The 22,133-nt window shown below is 32.1% G+C and overlaps 1 protein-coding gene across 7 annotated transcripts in view; it reads right to left on the reverse strand.

The window, feature by feature from the left end:
• LOC130446506 (multiple C2 and transmembrane domain-containing protein) overlaps positions 1-22,133 on the reverse strand; it is a 98,824-nt gene that overhangs the window by 21,225 nt on the left and 55,466 nt on the right. For 6 of the 7 annotated variants that reach the window (XM_056782809.1, XM_056782808.1, XM_056782806.1 and 3 more), the window contains 4 exons: positions 20,814-20,983; positions 18,267-18,431; positions 4,514-4,665; positions 1,796-1,951 (listed from right to left, as the gene is read on the reverse strand). In XM_056782809.1, the coding sequence (XP_056638787.1) occupies positions 1,796-1,951; positions 4,514-4,665; positions 18,267-18,431; positions 20,814-20,983 (643 nt within the window). Of the gene's footprint in view, positions 1-1,795; positions 1,952-4,513; positions 4,666-18,266; positions 18,432-18,545; positions 18,588-20,813; positions 20,984-22,133 lie in introns of those variants that run through there. The other variant, XM_056782813.1, reaches the window with a different exon arrangement.

The following is a 22,133-nucleotide window of genomic DNA, read 5'->3' on the forward strand; positions in this document are numbered from 1 at the left end:
TGGCAGCAAGACATGGATGTAGAATATGTGAAACAACTAACAATAAAAAGTTGACATCATGGTGGACGAACCAAATAAAGGAAGAAATAAAAAGTGAAAAAGGCACTTGGAAGAGATATCTTGCAAGCAGAACAATAGAAAACTATGAAAAATATGATGAAATGAGGAAAAATTGATATATGTGGTTGCTGACGCAAAGAAAGGGAGTTGGTCTGACTTCGGTAACAAACTGGAAAGAGACAGCAAAAGAAACCAGAAGGGACAAGAAACAAGATGAAATGGATGAAAACGGTAGAATTTTTACAGAAGAAGCAAAAATAATGAAGAGGTGTAATTCATAATTTATGATAGGTACAGAAGATAATAATGAACTGAATAAAATAAGTTAAAAAAAAGTGCCACGACGTAAACAAAGGAAAGATAACTAAGGAAGAAGTTATAGAAGCGATCAAATGGAAAAGCGGCAGAATGCGACAAAATAACACCTGAAATGTTAAAAACTATGGGAGAGAGTGGTATAGACCTATTTACAAAAATATAGATATGGTACTTAGATAGCATTGTTATCACACATTATCACATTTATAATTCAGAAGATAACAAACCATGTAACAACTACATAGGAATAACGAAACGTAGAAAATACAATAAATGATGCACAAAGTAGATTCCGCAAAGGTAGACGTGTACAAGATCACGTATTTACCATTAAACAAATTATAGATAAAGTTGGCCGACGAGGTAGAGACGCATATTTTGGGTTTGTTGATATGAAGAAAGTTTTCGACAGAGTACCGAGTGTAACAATATGGGTAAGTTTATAAAGAATAAAAATAGTTGTCGACTTACGAAATGCAATCATGAGCTTATATAAAAGAAATGTGAACAATATTATTAGTAAAAATCTAAGATCTACAGACAAATTTTGACATTTAGAATAACACACTGAAGCAATTTGGTATGAGAATAAATGTAGAAAAGATTGCAGTAATGGCACTCAAACAACAAATGATAAACAGAAATAGAAAATAAGGCAATGAAAATCCAGAAATTACCAAGAGAATTAGAAACGCCATAAACACATATTACAGCATAAACAACTGCCTAATGAATAAAAGAGAATTAATTCTCAAGACTAAAAGTTTATAAAGCAATTTACCGATTAATATCAACTTATGGCTGCGAAAATTAACAAATACGAAAAGACATTTATGAAATTCATTGAACAAAGACAGTTGAGTTTGTGGGGTAATTTACAAAGAATGGAGGAGTCAAGACCAGTGAAGAGAGCGTGGAAAAGAGGAAGACCTAAAGCAACATATGACAAAGCAATAGGTAATATATTTGAAAAGAAAAGCACAACATGGAAAGAAGCAAAAATAATCGAACAATGGAGCAAATTTGTATATAATACATAACAGTAGGTAAACTTATACCACAAACTATGTGGTATATGTGGAACTGATTATTTATTTAAAGCGAAGAAGATGCTTAATTCATTTCACTTGAAATATAAAACCAGTAACATCGAAAAGGTTATATAATTAGTTTTCTTTTGCTAGAGAAAATTCTCTAATTCTTATTTTATTGTTTATTGCTTTCTATTCCTAATTATCGTAAATCTTTATATAAAAGTAAAATTCGTCACTGAGAATAATCTATTTCCATCAACGATCTCTCTCCACACTAGAAGAAGCAACCAGACTGTAGAAAAAAGAATCAAAATCGTACGCACACCAAACATATTATTGGTTGAAACAACAAAAAAAATTATTTGTATAAAAAAGTTTCTAACCTTCCTATAAAATCATCTCTTGCACGATCTTTATCCCATACTGTAATTTCTAGTTGTTGATCTCCATCGTCGTATAAATGAAGATCCAGTTGCTCTAACCATCTTGGATTCAGCGATCTCCATACTACTCTACTTTTGTACTTTTCGTTTCCTAACCTAAAAATTGTATAATTGTTTGAAGTATAAATCCAAAATATTAGACATAATGAAGTAAAATTTTGGCTTTGTGTAGTAACAACAGTAATCAATTTGTTAAAAGGAATTATTTTTATCTATTCCATTAGAAAATTAGATGAAAATAATTATTGTTAATACTTATTATAGGGTGTTCATAAAGTAACGTTGCAAACATTTCGATTTCTGTTAGGTTTAAAAAATGTACTTATATCTGGATACCGTATTATCAAATGGGGAAAAAACTAGTTTTGGTCCTTCCAGCCACGCGATTAAGATCAGTTTTATCTATTTTTATGTACCAATAAGATTGTACAGGGTGTCAAATATAAGGTGATGAAGGTTTTTAGATTATTGAATTTTGAAATTTTTAATGGAACACCCTATATAATTTATATTCCGTTTTTTTATTTAGTGGTAAAAACAAAGGTAACTTTGGCATCATTTGCAAAATGAATTCTCAAACTCAAAACTTAGGTTTATTGAATTATCGTGATTTTCGAGTCTAGAATATTTTATTAATGCATGAATTTCGAATTTTGTAAATAACAAAATCTCATTTTTTTAAATGACACATCCTGTATATTATATATTTAATAGAACGCGCATTAAAATATGAATCATTTTATATTTATAGGGTGTGCTATTTAAAAAAATGGAATTTTGTTATGTACAAAATTCGAAATTCATGCAGTAAAAAAGATTCTAGACTGAAAAGTCAAGAAAATTCAATAAATCAAAGTTTTGAGTTTGAAAATTCATTTTACAAATGATCCCAGTTGCAAGGACTTTCCAATGAAAATTTAAATAACCTAAACCGTGCTGAAATCGAATAGGTCGGTCTTTTGGAAGTTACCTTTGTTTTCACCACTAAATGAAAAAACTGAAAATATAGGGGGTTCCATTAAATATTCCAAAATTCCAAATTCCAGTATAGTAAATATATAGTGAAAAAGTCAATAATCTGTAGATTCTTTTATATACAAAGAACTTTGGTAATTAAAGTATAAATGATATAATATACAGGGTGTGTCATCTAAAAGAAAATGAGATTGTGTTATTTACAAAATTCGGAACTCATACTAAATTCGAAAGTTTTGTGTTTAAAAATTCATTTCACAAATGATGTCAGTTAACCTCATTTTTATTATGGGAAATTTTCCAAATATAATGATTTTCGAATAAAAATTCAAATAACCTCAAATATTTCGTAAACCGTGCAGAAATCAAATAGGTCGGTCTTAAGAAAGTTACCTTTGTTTTCACCACTAAATTAAAAAACGCAATAAAACATAGGGTGTTACGTTTAAAATTCCAAAGTTGATATCGATACAGAAGAATTGGGGACCCTGTATAATCAAAATTTCTTCGATACAAAATCTTTTGTGATAATTTTTTTTGATAACTCTTACAGATTTGGGGAAAAGTATAAGAGTTACCTTAAGTTTGACACCCTGTACAAAAGGATCATCAGACCGACTGTTTGTATGGGTGTGAATCCTGAGTATTAACTTAGAAGAGTGTTGAAAAAATACAAGGGGGGAAGAAACAACTGGGTGACATGAAAAAGAACAATGAGAATATAGAGAAGGAATACAAATGCTGAGCAGAAATGAATAAAAACGAGCCTAATATCAAGCAAGTAGTCCACAGAGTCAGGTGGTTGAAGTGACGTGTCGACTGGTGAGACGAGCGGGTTCGCATCCCCAGGGCCAAAAAATATAATGTTCTATAAAAAAATCAAATAATTTACATCTTGCAAGATATGACTAGAATCTGTCGAATGCTATTTTATTAATTTTTTTCTTATATTTCAATTTGAAAAAGATATTTGCATAGTATAAAATGACACCCTTTCTCGCGCTGCCCTTAAAATGAAGACTCCGGTATTTGAAAGATTACCTTAGAAATTTTTCTGAAGAAACAATACTTAATGCTCTAACTGTGTTCTATATACACAAAGACATTAGCGTGAGATCTGAGCTTAGCATTTAGCTGTAAAAACCTTGAAGAAAATAAACATGCATAAGCATAAAAAACCACTGATATCTCTCTCATTATTATCATTTTCTATTAATGTATTGAAAGGTTTTTTTTCCTGATACAATCTTACCCCAAGAAAGTTTTGGAATATTTCATACTTTATTATTAACAATAAATCTGACCTCAAGGCTAAAAATTACGTAGGATATTTATTTTTCCAAAGGTACAGATAGCATTCTCAGAAGAGCCAGAATAGGTCTTATGTCCTGACCGCCTCTTAGAGCAAAATTCTGGGCACGCCACTGGGTGGTTGGGGGATGTGTGCAGAAGAAATGCACACAGATTTGCTAAAAGAGCAAATGTAGAGAGAGGGGATTAAAAGGATTACAGACAGGCCGAAAAATAAATGAATAGAACAGGTAACATCAGAAAACTGGAAAGAAAGAACAGAGGTCAGAAACGGATGGAGAGGTATAGTAAAAATAGTCCAAATTTTGTACATTAACTATTTCATTGATACAAAAAGAACTGAAAATAACATTCATTTTGAGATAAACTTACCTAAATTTACAATAGGGGTCCGACGTTGCTGTTTCTGGATCACATGGTAAAAGATTTTTCCCCTCAACTAATACTATCGTAACTACGGAGCTCCATATTTGAGATTTTAATCTTTTATTCACGTCTTGGGTCCTACTAGTTTTTTGGAAGTACTGAAAACAAAAGCTCGTTGTTTAATTTTACTTTTACCTAAAAGTTTGATCTAGAATTTTTTATAGTAGTCTATCAGTATCCAGCCAACGTTCACTTGGTTTGTAATTATAGTAAAACAAATTTTTTTCAGTTTGTTGTTTGCAAGTCTCTTATAATTTATAAATTGATTCCTAAATAATAAATGACGTGAAAAATTTTTTTCAGCCTAGGAATTGAAAAGATATGTAAATAAAATTTTGAAAATTTTGAAAGTTAAAAATTAATCATGAAACTTACAAATTAATTAAATTTCTAATTGAAAGACACTTATACTTGTAGTGCATGCAGAAAATTCACAATAATTCCTCAATATTGTGAGGTTATGAGTATATAATACGTCAGGTCAGTCTATATTGGTAGTTAGTATTGTTTAGTTTACAACATCCTTGATCTTCGGCTATAAAAATATTATTCCTGTTAATGCGCCGATTCACGCCGTGTGTTTGATTTAAAGATAAGAGAAAGCAATGTCGTTTAAACGATAAAAACATTGAAATAAATAATGTCAAAAATCTTCCACATTTCTGTGACAAAAAGGAACCATGCAGAGAATTTCTTTTTATTTACCAGTAATTCATGATTATCCTCAATTTACTACATGAACCAAAAAATTACCACCAAGAAAATTTAGTTTGATGTTAATTTTAATTATTATATCATTCCGAATTTTTCACCCTACTACGATCAACCCCTATTTTTCCATCGCGATTGGAATGGAATATAATAATTATAGTACGATAAATTCTTATTTACAATTTCAATTTTCTTTTTGTATCGTGTATGTACCAGTGACTGTTATACGTATCATTTTGATTTTTATTTGCAACTCTCATGTTAATTTTACTCTCATCGTAAATTTATCATTAAGTTCCAGTGCAATAATTATTTATTAATAACTGAAAAGGCAGTTTTTATTCTCATGTAAATAAACACGTCTTGTGAGCTTCAATGACAACAATGGCCATTATCGTACCTGTACATATTGTACTTGACATTTTTTACAAATAGTTTTAAATCCAAACAGAAACGTGTACGTGTTTAATAGATATACGTGTTCTTTTATTGTGAAAGGTAAGTCAAATAATAAACAAACGAATACAATATTGAGTCACTGTTTTTCACAAATAAGTATTTTAACTTGATTTATTCATAGGTTATATGTACAATCAGCAATGCAAGCAAGACTTGAAGGGACCAATTGGAGTCATCGAACAATCAAATCTCATATATATATATATATATATATATATATATATATATATATATATATAAGTGCAAGAACATCAGGCAAACTAAACGCGTAAATTCATAATAAACAGACATAGAGGAAGACGTAGATTTATTTCTTCGACTAGCATTCCAGTATGAGCTTAATGTGGAATATTAGGCTCATTTCAAAGTGGTTATTCGACAACTATATGTGGCATATTCTCACCCAATTAATAGTAAAAATATGAATAATTATTTGTAAGGTCTAGATAGCTATCAAATTTTAATTTGAAATACATTCGTTACTTTAATAAAGAATACTTTATACCTAAATACCTTAATACCTAAATAAAGCTTAATTCCATTGTCTATACAACGTTTTCGATTATAAATACATCCTTATACACTTATAGTGAGTTACTTATTTTTATTGAATTAAAAAAAGCCGTGAGCAGCAGAGCTCCATCACGAAAGTCGAATTTTTCGTCGAATAAAGAATTTAACTAATACACAAACAAATCTTTCCATAAAATGAATTTCTTGGAAATGATATCAATTCTCAATCTTATTTCTTTATATGGAAAATTTGCTATTCCTCAATAACTTTTCATTTCACAAGTTAACTCTCTCTCTCTAATGAAAATTCATAATTTCAATAGACCCGGTGGTCTCGAACCCTCTTGTTCAATTCCAATTGACAACAAAGAAAAAATTGTCATAATGACAAGAAATTTCGAAAATGGGAAGTAAAAAAAATCACCATAGCAACGATCATACTCGTATTATTCATTAAATAGGAGGCGGTCCAGTTCAACTATTACAACGGTCAAAATGATTTCAGGCGTTTTGTGCTAGAAGAATTGAAGAAGAAAACTTTGAACTTGAGAAAGACAATCCTTCAACATCACCCCTACTTGCATGCGAAGTTCGAACCCTCTAGTTAAACTTTTTCTGGCCAAAAAATAAGAAAATATAACAAAAATACTCATAAAATGGAGAGGGGTGGAGATGGAAAGTTTCGACCCTTCGACAGGAAATCATCTCGCAACTAATTGAACCTACATGTGAAATTTCATTTATCAGTCGCTTTTCGTTTGACCTGCAGAGGTGAGCAAAGGTCAAAAACCACTTTTTTTGCACTACGACCCCTCGAAATATTCATTTGTTTTCAACCAAACTCTAATAACATCAATCCGCCGCCAAAAAAGCCATGTATGCTAATTTTGAACCAAATCGGACCCATAGCATTTACTCGAGAGACGAAAATAAGAGAATTGTAGCTTAAACAGATAATCGTGTTCAGGAAGTCTCAAAACATTTTTCTTCTAGTCATGCCTACCGTAATAGTCTAATTTTTTCTTGAAAAATTCGATTAAAAATACTTCCTAGATATAATTTATATGGCAGAACAACGTTTGCTGGGTCAGCTAGTTTAGTTGTAATTTTGGATGTACAAATCAAGCTTTACTCTGTTAGTTAGAGCAGTTATGGCTAGGGGATTTTGGAGTATATGTTTTTATTAGATTTACCGCATAAATCCTTTTTTTTTCAATTTAGAAAAATTCCGAGTTGATTTTTGTTGAATCTAGTTTGATCACATTATAAAACCAAAAGTTCGAACAAAAGAAATTGCGCAAAATGATTGTAGATCGATATATTTTCACTTTTCTTCAACTTTAACTTTTCGACATACTTCAGTCTTTATTAAAATATAATATTTTGATAAAGGTCGAAGCGTCAAATTTCAATCTGTTAGTTTACACTGATTTTCAATGGAAAGAGATCTAAAATCAAAATCACGAAATATATATTTTCGATTAGAAACATGATATCCCGTCTTCCAAAAATTAGTTGGAGTTCTTCCAAAATGAGGTACTACGCGGCAACATGTCTACCTTCAACATGATTCTATCATCTTATGTCATTAGTTATAATCGCTTTGAAGTCTAACTATCAAAATATAAAAGTCACGAGCTTTGAAACTAGTAGTGTCAAAATTTTAGAATATGGCTCCTCAAATATCACAATTTATTTCAACGATACCGAATAAGGATGCGACAAATCATTTAGATACAATTCAGAAAAATAAATCACTGCCAGCTGACATAATGAATTTAGTAAAGTCACTTCGGGCATCTCGTGAGGAAAATAATGATTTGCAAATGAGAAACGATGAATTAAAAGAGGTAATAAGAATACTAGAGACCGAAAATGAAACGTTAAAACAATCTCTCGTCGCTAACCAAGAAAAATTCGATCAAGCTATTGATAAACTTGAACATCAAATAAAGTACAACAAAGAAAGTTTACTTGAAAATAATAAAGAGTGTTTAGCAAGGCAAAAGAAGTCTCTGATAGAAATTTCTGAATTGAAAACAGAAAATGAGCAGCTAAGGAAAGAAATCGAAAGTAAAGAACGTAACTATAAAGAACAAATTAGAAAATTGGAAACAGAATTTGAGAAAGCTATAGAAGAAAATGTAAAAGTTGGTAATCAAAACCAGGAGGTTATCGAAAGAGCTATGAAATATAAAGGTATTATTTACATTTTAACCGTTAATAAATGCGTTTATTTTATATAATTATAAAATACTTCGTTTTATGTAAAACTGATATCAGTGAATCAACTCAACATCTTAAAGACCAATTTCAGACGGATCAATCTATTGAAAATGCATTTTTCTCAAAATTTTGAGTAGCTCAATCATTTCATCAGTAATATTGTCCAATTTCCATTTTTTGTCTCCTCTTCTGCAATCGTATGATATACCACTTTTTCCCAAAGAATGTTTGAAACCTCTCCCTCTCCCCTTAACCTTCCGCCAGTTGCTTAGGCTTTTGCAACACCACCAGGTGCTAGCCTTATTCTGATCGGCAGCTTTTGTTTCATTTCACTTCGTAATTCACTTTTAATGATGATCTAATTTGCTTTAAAAAAATAAACGGCTTTTCAAACTCCTTCCATGGCAATATTCACATATTATTTTGGAATGTTTCCCATACACAAATTCTGAACACTCTTCACCCAATTTTATAGTGCTTGATTTTCTCTCTTCGAAATTTCATTAAATCTTGAGCCAGATTTTTGAGAAAAATATTTCTTCGATATGGAGCTTCCACCTAAATTGAACAATATCTGTTCTTTTATCCCAGATACGTTCATTACTTGATAAAAATTACCATCGGCTATCTTCTTGTTAACCTTTTCGCCGAGTAACCGGTGCATAATTTGTTGACACTGTCAATTCTTTCGGTTGTATTTTCTTTTCTTTTTGGTGCCTGTCGATTTCATCATTATTATGCATAGTTTAAATCAAAACTACACATTTATTTTTCTTCATTGCGTATGAAAGTATTGGCAAATATTTTTGGAAGACGAACTGGGAACTGGCAAAAATTATCGATAGATAGCCGATGTATATTTCCTCAGGGTGCCCAGGAATCGAAATTTCTTTGCTAAAACAATCTGAGTCAAGTTGAAACTTGAATACCAATTGTTAGAATTGTAATTGACAACTTTCACTTTAATGTTAACTGTTTATTGAATGATTGAGACAAAAAGTCAGCGGAAATTTTAAAATCTGAAATCAGTTGACAAAGCTTTTCAAGATTTTATATGTAGGACAATTTAAAGTTTATATAAGAACATTATCCAGTATACAATTATGCCAGTTTAGAAACATTGCGTCAAGTTTTGTCAGCATGTGGTTTTAAACACTAAAAACTGAATAAACGGAGGCAATAACCGAATGGTCAAGGATCGTTCGATGGCGACAAGATTATTTGCGTCAGATAAAAGACTACCGAAGTTCTAATAGACACATATCTAGATGAAACATGGTTTGACAGTCACGATGTAGTCTCCAGAAGTGAGTGAAGTGGTTGTAGAACTTATAAAGAAAGTTCTAGCAGCAGATCACCAAGTACTTTGCAAATCCAAATCCTTGTGGAGTTCTATTAGATTGTAGTTTTGGAGTTCGCCACATTTCTTTTGTTTAATAACTCTAAATCGTAGATTTACCAACACCAAGCGTACTTGATTTTGCATTATTGTTCTCTAAAAGACGAATAAAAGTCCGAAGACTTATATTAGCTCAGGTATAATTATGAAAATTTCAAGAAATAGATAGATTGTTCTGTAGTAATTTTAAAAATGAGACTTTATTACAATATTGCTGGTAGCTTTGGTAAAATCTTGAGAAAATGTGTATGATTTTTTTTCTCTAACACATTTCATCTTGAATACGGATGAAGTTAAGCAAACGCCAATTATTTTTCAGTGTTCTATCTTAGTACCAGGGTACCTTTTTGAATTTTGAAATACAGATCTGTAGGTTATCTATTCTTACTTGTAGGACTGTATAAAATTTCAAAGAATTGCAGTAGAAATATTTACTGATCCATAACCTTGATAAGAATTCAAATCTATCTAAAAAACATGTGCCTTCATATAAAAAAACTGGTATTCATCACGTCTAAAATGTCATCCATTAATTGTGAAAAATAGAATTTCAAATTCGAATTCTGTGACGGTTTTCTTGAGAACATTTCCAAAGAATAAGACGAAGAGTTCTATCACTCTACATAGTCGAATATGACTCTCATTTTATCAACTTTCTTTTATCAGCAAGTAAATTGGAAGAAAATTTGTTCGAATTAATATTTTATACAGATTGCCTCTGCTATATTTACTAATTATGTCTGTGTCTAATTTAGATTAATTTCTACGATCTCTTACATTCTATTACTCGGTCTCAGTGACGTAGCTTCCTTTGGAGGGGCCCTGTATCAAAATTAGTTGGGGGGCCAAAATGAAGGGTAAAATTATTTCACAAAAGAAATAAAAATGCTTACATTAAATTAAAATAAATATTTATTGATTATAAGATATCGCTCCCTCCTAGAAAGTAAGCTAGCCAAACAATTCAAATTAAATGTATACTTTTCTTGCCTTTTTTTCGGCAAATTGATTTTTTAAATCATTTATAGCTGAAGACGATTTCAGTTTTTCTAACATTTTTGCCTCTATAGACAATAGTGACAAGTCTGATAACCGTTCCCGCCCCATCGAAGGCCTTCTGTAATTTTTTCAGTTTTAATTTTGAAAAACTTCTTTCAGCTTTTGCGGTCGTAAATGGAAGTGTCAAGAATAGAAAGCATGCTGTTATTACCTCTGGAAAACTTGATGCAAAGTTACTGAATTTTATCAGCAATAATTCCATGCATGTTTTCAGAGCAATTGATTGTTCATAAAGATTAACTGAGGTGTCTTTACTGTATTTAGCCGACAGTTTTCCAGAAGCATTTTTTATCACTTCGTTTGAAGAAGATAGGAGTTTCTCCGGTTGTAATACTTATTACTCAGGTCACAAAGGCTCTTAAATTTTGATACATTGACTTTGAAATAAAATTCCGGGTCCTAAAATCTCTCATCTTGTAATAACAAAAAAACGCTTCGTTATCTTTCGTCTTTTATTTTTAAAAACAGTTGTAATGAATTTTCATTCCTTAATTTGCTCAGCGTATTCAAAACATTATTTTATAAAATACTAGCTTTCTGTAAGTCATTATTTTCATGTTGTAGAGCTTAAGAAACAGGATTAATGATTTCAAATAGTAAAGAAAAAAATGTGACAAGCACTAAGAAATCATAACTCTCTACAATGTTAATTATATTTTTACATTCTTCACGTTCATCGTTCATCATCGTTCAGAAATAAAATTTAGTTGGTACAAAGTTTTCATGATTAATAAATATTTTTTTATCGTTAATAAATCGTCGTTCTTTGAAGACCATCTAGTAGGGCATACCTTTTTAAGGGTAATTTATATTTTTCAGATGAATCTTTATTCAACATCACCCAGCGTTTTAAACTATTGCTAAAAAAGTATATATTTTTTCTAAATTATCGAAAAAAGTCGACACTTCAATAGCACGTTTCGCAGCATCGTTTAAAATTAAATTTAAAACGTGTGCATCACAATGAACATAATTGGCATTCGGAGCATGCGATTTTATAAGGGCTTGTAATCCTCCATATAAAGCCGACATAACATTTGCTCCATCATAATATTGTCCTCTACATTTAGACAAATTAATTCCATATTCTTTAATCGTATTTAAAGTTTGAGTTTTAAGTCTTTCTGCACTGGAATCGGATACTGCTATAAACCCCAAAAAGGACTCACAGATTTTTAATTCTTTAGGTTCATTATCATCATTTTCTGTTATCGAGATGTATCGAAAAACTACAGAAAGTCTTGTGTTGTATCCAAAATAGTTGCCGGAAATGGAGACATTTCACTAATTTTTGTTTACACACGTAAGGGGCCTCTGTAGCCCGGGGGCCCCGTATCATTGATACGGCGGTAGCAACGCCCCTGCTCACTCTACATTATCTATTCTGATAATATAATCTGAGAGTTGTTTCAATTTATAATTGGTATGATTTTTATTTAAGGTAAATTGAAGCACGCCCTCGCAATTATCAAGGATTTGAACACTTTGTTAATTGAACGTAGTGCGAAATCTGAATTATGCCATGCTTGTACTCAAATCGGTTACGGTGAATCTTCCATACCGAAATTATTGGAAACAAAAGAATTAAATCCACCTGAGTACAATGAATCTCGACAAGAAGAGCGTTTGTTATCTGACATTTTCTTCAAGACGACATCGTTTTGTGAAAACGAGATATTATTATTTAAAGGTAACATCAACTGAATCAAATTTGAAGGTAAGTGTAAAATCGTTTATCATTTGGAGAGCGAGTGATGATTTTTTGTGTAATTGTAATAGCTATTACTCGCGAATAGAATACTATAATTTATCTACAACTGTCAGGAAAAAAACAATGTATTATTAATTTTTGCCAACATGATAACTACTGAAGAGCGGATTTATATGTAGAAAATTTTGATGAAATATTATGCGCATATATATGTACTATAAAAACTACGAAATATGTTCAAAATGAGCACGAAAATTCTAATGAACATTTTGTATATTTTTTTATTTAAAAGAATATAATTCATCTACCGCAAATACCTACAAATAGGGAATTTCTATTTTGTTTTGACAAAACAATCTGCGTTTCAACTTTAAATAAGCTCTTTTCAACATGTACCGAGGTAACTTAAAAAATTTCAACGTTTCAATTCCCTGGGTGTATCATGGGTGTCAAATCTCTTCTAGGTAGATTATTATTCCGTTTTCCAATCTAGCTGTATTTAATTTTTCCATATATTCAATTCTGAGTTTTTCCGAACGCTGTGACTCCATTATGCCTTTTGTTTATTGTTTTAAATAAAAGCACCAAACGACATGGAGTACGCTACAATGTTGTAGTGGAAAAATTGATCTCACCATCAATTTCCTGGAACAGTCTCCTTGAAAATGACATAACGATGGCACTTTTTATTCTGCATACATTCCATTAAGGTACTTTGGTACACATATGTCTTCTCGTGTTTTTTTAGGAGCTATCTAATTATTCAAAATTTCCAAGCTGTACTTTCAGGGATGCTTGTAAAGCCTCTTTCAATGAAAATTCGTGGCTCATTTTTGCCTCAATGGGCAAATATTTGCGCTGTTCGGCGAACATTTTAAAAGACAGTTCTTATCGAAATTTATAATACACATTGTTCCTTAACTCGAAATGGACTGCCACAGACAAAGGCGTTGAGACCGAACATAATCATACCATGTTAGGGTCAGGTATAAATATAAGGGTTGAGTCTATTTTATTGCATGCCATATATCAACTAGAGGTTGGCAACTTTTTTACATCGTGAAAAATTCTACACCGTCTTCAGCATTACTACCAAATATTCATTATAAAATATTACCACTTCTAACATACTAGGATGGCCCGAGAAGTACCTGGTCTGACCTAGAGATGGCGGTAGTTGCTTGAAAAATCACATTGTATTAGAAAGTACACAATCTATACAGCAAATGTTTCAAGTTTGAAGACGCGACATTGTTGGGTATTTGTTTGGTAGCTATTTGTAAACATGGAAAGAATTGGTCTTCGTTATGTGATACAATACTTTTATTTGAAATGCCTCAGCCCAGCCAATATAAAAGCTGAACTAGATACTCTAGGTGAGACTGTTCCTTCGTTATCAACAATAAAATATTGGTTAGCATAGTTTGAACGAGGCTGTGGTTGACCAAATGAGGTGACGATTCCAGAAATGTTGAAGAAAGAGTGTTTCGCAATGTTTCACAAAAATAAAGCCGAATTTGCGCCGCCTTCTTACAATGGATGAAACGTAAATCCATCACTTCATATCCGAAACAAAAGAGCAATCAAAAGAATGGACTCAAATAGGAAAACAGGCTCCAAATAAGGCAAAGACCGTTGCATCTGCAGGCGTCGGTTTTTTGCTATTCGCATGGGATAATTTTCGTTGACTATCTTATGAAAGGAACAACTATCAACGTCGAGCATTATGCGTACTTATTGCAACGTTTTTAGTGGAGAAATCGAGGAAAAATAGCCGCATTTAGCTAGGAAAAAAGTGTTGTTTCATCAAGATAATGTACCAGCTCACACACCCGTTATTGTAATAGACAAAATTAATGAATTAAAGTTTGAATTGCTATCCCATGCACCTTATTCGCCAGATTTAGCCCCTCGGATTATTTGCAGCTCCCAAACTTGAAAAAAATGGCTCGGTGATCAAAGATTTTTCAACAATGAAGAGGGGATGTCGGCGGTTAATAGCTATTTTGAGGAGCTGGACGATTCTCATTTTAAAAGGATATTACGTTGAAAAATAAATACATTTTTTTCCAAAATGTTTATATTTTATTTGTTGGGCCAGATACTGCTAGGACAATCCTCGTAGTCAAAGCCACCGAAGTGGTAAAGTTACATTCGGCAATCTTTCCCTGTAGAAATGAATCTGTGAAAGACTTTCGACAAATAGTTTTCAACCACACGTTTACATCGGAAAAAAATCCTTCTTAGTCCAGTCATTTAAAGTAGTTTTCCTAGGATAATCGAGATAAACTTTATAAGAGATTATTTTGATCGGAACTACCAGTTGATTTCAAACGGGATTCTAACTGCGCGCGCTCTGCCCTCTATCTCAGAAATGATTCACTGAATTTAATGTTCTACAATATTGATAATAAATACAAATAATGTTAAACCCATAGGAAACGAGTTATTCAAAAAATGTGCAAAAAATCGATTTTTTGACTTTTGATTACCGATTTGCTCACATCGAATTATATGTGATTTTGAGAGACGTTTTAGGATGTCAAATGAACAAGTTCAAATGACTTTATAACTGGGTATCTCGATTTTCCGAAATTCTTGCTTAAATCCACCTAAAATGACTGGACTATTCTACAATCCTGTAATGAAGAGGTGTGGCAATTAAGTTCCCTGAATTCGTTTTAAGCCTGAAATCGAAAGTAGGTTTGGTTCGCCTTTCGTACGTATTTTGACTAAATAAATATTTTATTTAAATTATGAAAATTAATGATGATACAATTACTCTCGAGGAATTGATATCGATCCCTCCACACGATACAGACTTTTACTCGTACAGATATCTGTACAGACTATGAAGTTGGAGTAAAAAATTTTATCCAAACATTTGGATAGAATGTTTGTACAGACTTTTCATTACTTCTCGTTCGAAAATACAATTTAAATTTCTTAGCTACGATAAATACGCAAACTTGCATACTCCGAATTTTGAATCGCACCGACATTATTTGTCTATACTGTCTAGTTTCCACAGACAATATTCTATAGAAGTCTGTATAGTGTGGACCCACCTTTAGAGATTTCTCATGATGCGAAATAGAATGATTTAAAGTTCATGTTTCATTAGTTACGTAGTTATTGTCCTCGTACTATCTATTATTTTAATAAAATATCTGTCTAACCATATTTTTTCTCATATTTTAGCCATCAATTGAAGACTGCCATTTGCACAAAAATATAAAATTGTTGAGCGCTTAAGGTCATGTAAATAAATCATATCAAGAAATCATATCTCGTTTTTATTACAATATTTAGTTTAAGATAGTTTAGTTTAATTTAAAAAAAAACATCACACACATCACAAACTAATTATATATTTCGAGTCCGAAATTCTATTTCTAAAAAAACTGTATTCATAATAACATTACAACTTTACAATGAATGAAACAACTTAATTCAACTATTGAATCGAATACATTTCCCACAATCCTTATTTGTATTGAAATTTGTGTTGATTAAGTGCTTAAAAAATATAATCTTCCTTTGTTTATTCATTTCTTCGAATTATTTGCATCATATTATGGTATAAGTAAAAATATTTCAGCTTATTGTGACTTATTCATTTCTAAATAATTCAATATTAGACTTTTTTGCAATTTAGGGTGAAATGTCTAGCCAAATACCAGATATACATCCGCCATTATATGCTTTTTGGGTTTCGCAAGGTTAGTGACACAACAGTTACGAGCAAAAATATTTGCGATATTTATTCATATGCCTTAGAAGTTCAGATCCTGTAATTTTGATTTTTATGACTCCAATCGATCAGAAAAACCAACAACGTTAGACAAGGACTTGCTAAAAGCGGCAATGGAATGTAATTCATGTTAAGGAATCGAGAAACTTTCAAAAATCGTTAACTAGCTTTGGTCAATCATCCAAAAACATTTTCAGATGAACATATGTTTTGGGCATGGGAAGGGCTTGGTGCTTATTTGGGCCTGACAAGAAATTGATGTTTAACTAAAACACTCACACCCTCGCGCGCATGGTAAGTCCGTCCCGTTGGGTATACACAGCCCGACAAAGTCTGCGGATAAATACTAGATAAGACATTTCTCCATTCCCTGCCATTCTGACAGGTCTTTATCATGTTTCACGTCGCGGTTTCTTAGTCTCTTTCCTTATACCCTAGTTGTATGAAAGATTCCAGGAAGTCTTTTATTCTTATTAAGGGTTAGCTCAGGTGACTATAGACCCTTGCTGTCGCTTAAGTGGGTGAGCTTACTCCGCTCGACTGAAAACATGTTCTTTGGCTATCGTCATTGAAGTTGTGTAGCCAAGAAATTCTCTAAAACCTCCTCATATTTTGATATTTGATATAATATAAGTCCCGCTGTATCATAAAAAAGTAGGCGCCAATAATTCCTTGGGTCCAAATCGCTACCATTTTTATTGCTCTCGTCAGTTCAGTTTATTTCCATGTCTATTAGGTACAAAATTAATTCTTCCTAAAATAAGACTTTATTAAACATCAAAAAGTAATCAATCCTGGTATACAGGATCTGTCCTATGAGTGCCAACTGGATGATACTGGTAACTTTTCATACCAGACCGGAAGAGTGTGTTGTTGGTTCCAGCTTCGATCTAAGGTTGGGTACTCCTTTGACGCAGGTCAAAAAACCGTCCTTCTATAGCCAATGTTTCAATGTCAACGTTGGAAACAAAACGGACAAATATTAGCGCTGTTTGGCGAACATTATAAAAGACAGTTCTTATCGAAATTTATAATACACACTGTTCTTTAACTCGAAATGGACAAAGGGTTGAGTTTATGTTATTGCATGCCATATATTAACTAGAGGCTAGTAACTTTTTTACATCTTGAAAAATTCTATAACGTCTTCAGCATTACTACCAAATATTCAGTATAAAATATTACCACTTCTAACATACTAGGATGGCCCGAGAAGTACCTGGCCTGACCTAGAGATGGCGGTAGTTGCTTGAAAAATCCCACTGTCTTAGAAAGTACACACTCTATACAGAACATGTTTCAAGTTTGAATACGCCACGTTGTTTAGTATTTGTTTGACAGCCTTCAATAGGGAACGTTTTCAGTGAATTTGTAAACATGGAAAAATCAATGTCAACTTTGGAAACAAAACATTTGTGGAATGACATGCGTACTACGACCACACGATGCATCCAATCAAAGCAGCGTCCAGCGTTGAAAGCATTGGACGCATCGTGTGGTACCGGCTTTACAGTTTCACCACGTTGTGCCCTTATTATTAGTAATTTATATAGGTTGTGCAATAAATCTCGACTTTATGAATTTTATACTTAACAGTCGGTTTAAATTTCTTATTAAAAATTCTTTCACAAATATACCACTCTTTTGATAAACGATGCTTAATCCACGACGTTTTGTTTACGATAGTAACTACTACAACTGTGGGAACGCGTGACCAACGCGCATTTTTATGCTTGTAGATGAAATGAAATTAGACAAGGAATAGCATTTCCCGTGCCCCTAAAATTGGATACATTGACACAGTTATCTAAATAAATATTATCAAATTTAGTTATTGTGAACGAAACTTTATTATATAATTGCTTACCTGTTCTTTATCTTCTTGAGTCTTAGGATACAAAGTGACAGATAAAAATATTTCACCTAACGAAGCATCAGGTCTAGATGGATCTTGTAACGGTAAAGATAAATCCGTTGTTCTCGATAGATCTAGATTGGAGAGATCCAACATGGCGGAGCCCATGAAATCATCCTACAAAAAAATTTGTTGAAGAAACTTACTGGTACTATTAGAAAATTATTGAAATAATTGAAAAATGAGGGATATAAAAAGTAAATAAGGTCATATATCGTAAAATTTAGATACCTAAGACCACAAGTATTCGGAAATCATATGTTTTACATTTGAAGGGTATATTCAACAGCCCAAGTAGCATCAGAAGTGGTGTAACTTAGACGAAGGGGCTGTTGTTGTGAATACCACCAATTTTCTTGCTCTCCTCACATTGATGCGAAATGTTAGAAAAATATCTCTTTTTTGGCTCGCACGACCTCATTAACCAACAAAAAGAAATAAAAACGCACTATCTTTAACCGTTCAACTTTGCCTTTATCTACACATAGTTTACGATTCTTAATATTTTTTTCTAGAAATTTGCAAGAAAAAAATAAATCTTTTGTCATAGAAATTATTTTGAATGGCTTACTCTTTCTAGCCGCTAAAATAACTTGCTCTCAGTCTTCAGGTAGATAGATGTTTTTGAAGAACCGTTTCTGTTTTTCCACTAAACCAATATCCTGATCGCATGACATGTATGAATATCCGCTCACAAAAAATTTGTGGTCAATTTTATAAATACCATATTCAGTAGAACTAGAAACAATAAACTGACAGAAAAGAGCCATCTTGATATTCCTATTTTGCTCTCCACATTGATCAGAGTACAGTATAAGAGGTTTGCATTTTCAATATTTTTTAAGAAATACAATAGACAGGAAGCTACTTCTTGGAGACCTCTGGATGTTATACTTTCATACCACAAAAACATGTACATTTCTTCATTTTTCATTTTATGAAGTGGCTGGAACAGGGCTGGAAGTGTTTTCATAAAATCGAAGCAAATTACACATACATCTTCATTATTTTTATAGATTTCTATATATTTTTTAAGCCTTCTCTTGCAGCATTTGCCTTGAACAAATGCAAGTTTCTTTTTTGCCCGAGTCTTGTTTTTCATCATTATAAGCCGCTTTGATTTTAATATTAAATTGTTCATTGAATACTTTGCTAAAAATAAATTTCGATGCTGGAATTTCAACTCTTTCAGCGTAAAGAGAATACGAAATACTCAAATTCAAATCTGACGATAACTATTTGCGGTTTATTGTCTTATGAATTGAGTAATATCACTGTCAACCTATCCCGCCTAATTACAGAGTTGCTACTGTGCAAAAATGGCTTAACCAGGTTAGGTCGGTTTTGCGTTTTTGTCACAAGATGCTGCTGCTATGGAAAAAGATATTTAGAGGCGCCCTCTTTTAGTTACATGTGAAACTGAGATTAAGTCAATTTCGCATCGAAATATTGACACTACTGAATTAGTTTATGTACTGAACTTAAATATTGGGAAATTGTTGGCTAGGCCACTTTTTCTATATACTAACATAGATATAAAAGTATCGAAAATGTCTGACTTCAAAGTAACGAGACTGGGACAGCAAGGCAGAGATCGAACGAGAAAAAGACAACGTGCAAAGTTGTTATACTGAGTGGCCATAAATACACTCCCATCTTCTGTTACAGAATGAGTTCCTAACCGTGATTGAAAAGTGGTAGCCACTCTGAAAGTGTTCCCTATATCCGTGGTAGCTACATGGCTATTCGTGCTAACCACATAACAACCACTAGTGGCGATACACTCAAATTTTCCCAATGGCGGCATCCATGTTCAATGTGATTTGGGCACGCACTGGAGGTTAAAGCTATAGAATGATCTTCAAAAATATTTTTGATACATCTAAAACCGTTTACAAAACGATTACATGTCACTGATATACGCGTATGATCAAAAATTAGAGTTCATTGTTGTTTTAATGTGAAACATGAAGCATAATTTCTGTAGTTTCATATAGGACGATTCATTCGTCAAATTTTCTTAGATAATTAAAAGAAACTAATCAATAGCTTTAAAAAAACGAGTCGATGAATCATTCGTCCATTGACCCAATTTCTTCTTCACTTTTTGTTCCATATGAAGCAGTTGGAGTTGAGAGCTATCCTGTTCTAACTAAAAAGTTGCATGTTGAACTTGAACCATACTTTCTCATTAAAATAAATTTAGAGCATCCTTATATTCTGTGCCTCTGGATAGATAAAGCGTTTCTTGTAAAAGATAGAGACATTCGATTCACATATTCATTTTTTAGATTCCTGCAACGCTTGGTTCAAGACTCTCTACAGGATCGCGCTTTTTGTATACGACAAAAAGTTATTGAGAAAAGTTGTTTAAACTTTTTTTTATATCTATTTCACCGAAATTGGAATCGAGAATTTTTTATCTCTTACAACAATCGTCATCTTGACAAACTACATGATTTTTATATAAAAGACAATATGTTGAAGAAATTAACTTACTTGAATACCCCAATCATAATCGAATACCTTGATACCAATAGGTACAAAAGGATCTTCAATAGGCACTGTGAAACTTTCATCCCAAACAGGATTCAAATCTCGATAGATAGTCCTCGATTTATAGACTAACCTTCCTCCACATTTGAACTTTACATATGGATCGCTTAAGCCTGCAAAAAATAGTTTATTATAATGAGAATTTGATACCTTCGAGCCCTATTTTTTGTGATTTCTAAGAAAGAATTTTGTGAATTATAATTTTGTTTTAAAGTAGACTTCGATGTCTACATAAATAGGATAAACAGGACATTGCTTCAGACGCTCGTCAGCGTTTCTCCTGGCAGCCTTAGAAGCGGACATTTTGAAAATAAAGCAACACGGAGGATGAAAATCCAATAGTGTAGCCGAAGTTCATTGGAAAATAAGAGAAGAATTTCAGAAAACATTCTGGGCCAAGTCCTTAGCGTACATGTAGATATCAGTTCAAGAGAGTATTCATCCAGAAAATGGACTTACTTTAATTAACTGTGTCTTTAGTAATGTTGTTTTCAATGTTTATAAATCTTAAAATACTATTGAATTAAAATAATGAGTTAATTGACAGTTTAAATAATGTTTAAATAATGAAATGATTGTCACTTTTTACAGTAATGAATAAATATTTCTTTGAAACATAAAAAGTTACGTAAATTTTTTACCTAACTACTTTTCATAACTGATATATGAAGGTTATGAAAAATGTGACGTTTCCTAATATCAAGAAGTGACTTAAAGTGTCACATTTGATAGCAGAGTAAAAAAATGTTTTTTATATAATTATTTTCACGTTTTTTTTATTCATTTGCATCCATAAAGAATGTAATGTATGAATCGGTCAAGAAGCGTGTAAAAAAGTACCGTAATTTTTTTAAGTTTACGGACAAAATTTTGTGTGAAACTCGTGAGTAAAGTAACTTTTTTCCACTTGTAGGAATTGCCGTCAAACCGTCCTACTCGTTTGTTGCATAAATAACTATTTCATCACCACAAATTGAATCTATTATAGTTAATAATAGGAAAAAACAGATTAAAGTTTTTAAGGTTGTATGTTTGATTTACACGCTTAGTTAGTTAACATTATTTTTTAGTTTCATTTCACATTTCACCATAATATTGTAACACCAACAATGAAAAGGGTAATCAAAGTTTCTTCTCAGTACTCATATACGAATTATCAAGTTCTCTGGATATTGACTAGTACTGGATGGATCATCTTCTAACTGGACACAAATATCTAAAGATTTCGTTTCAGTTGATGCAGTTTTTCTGCGTCCTGATTTG

Source organism: Diorhabda sublineata, chromosome 7 (assembly GCF_026230105.1).
Source record: "Diorhabda sublineata isolate icDioSubl1.1 chromosome 7, icDioSubl1.1, whole genome shotgun sequence".
Classification (NCBI taxonomy): Eukaryota; Metazoa; Arthropoda; class Insecta; order Coleoptera; family Chrysomelidae; genus Diorhabda; species Diorhabda sublineata.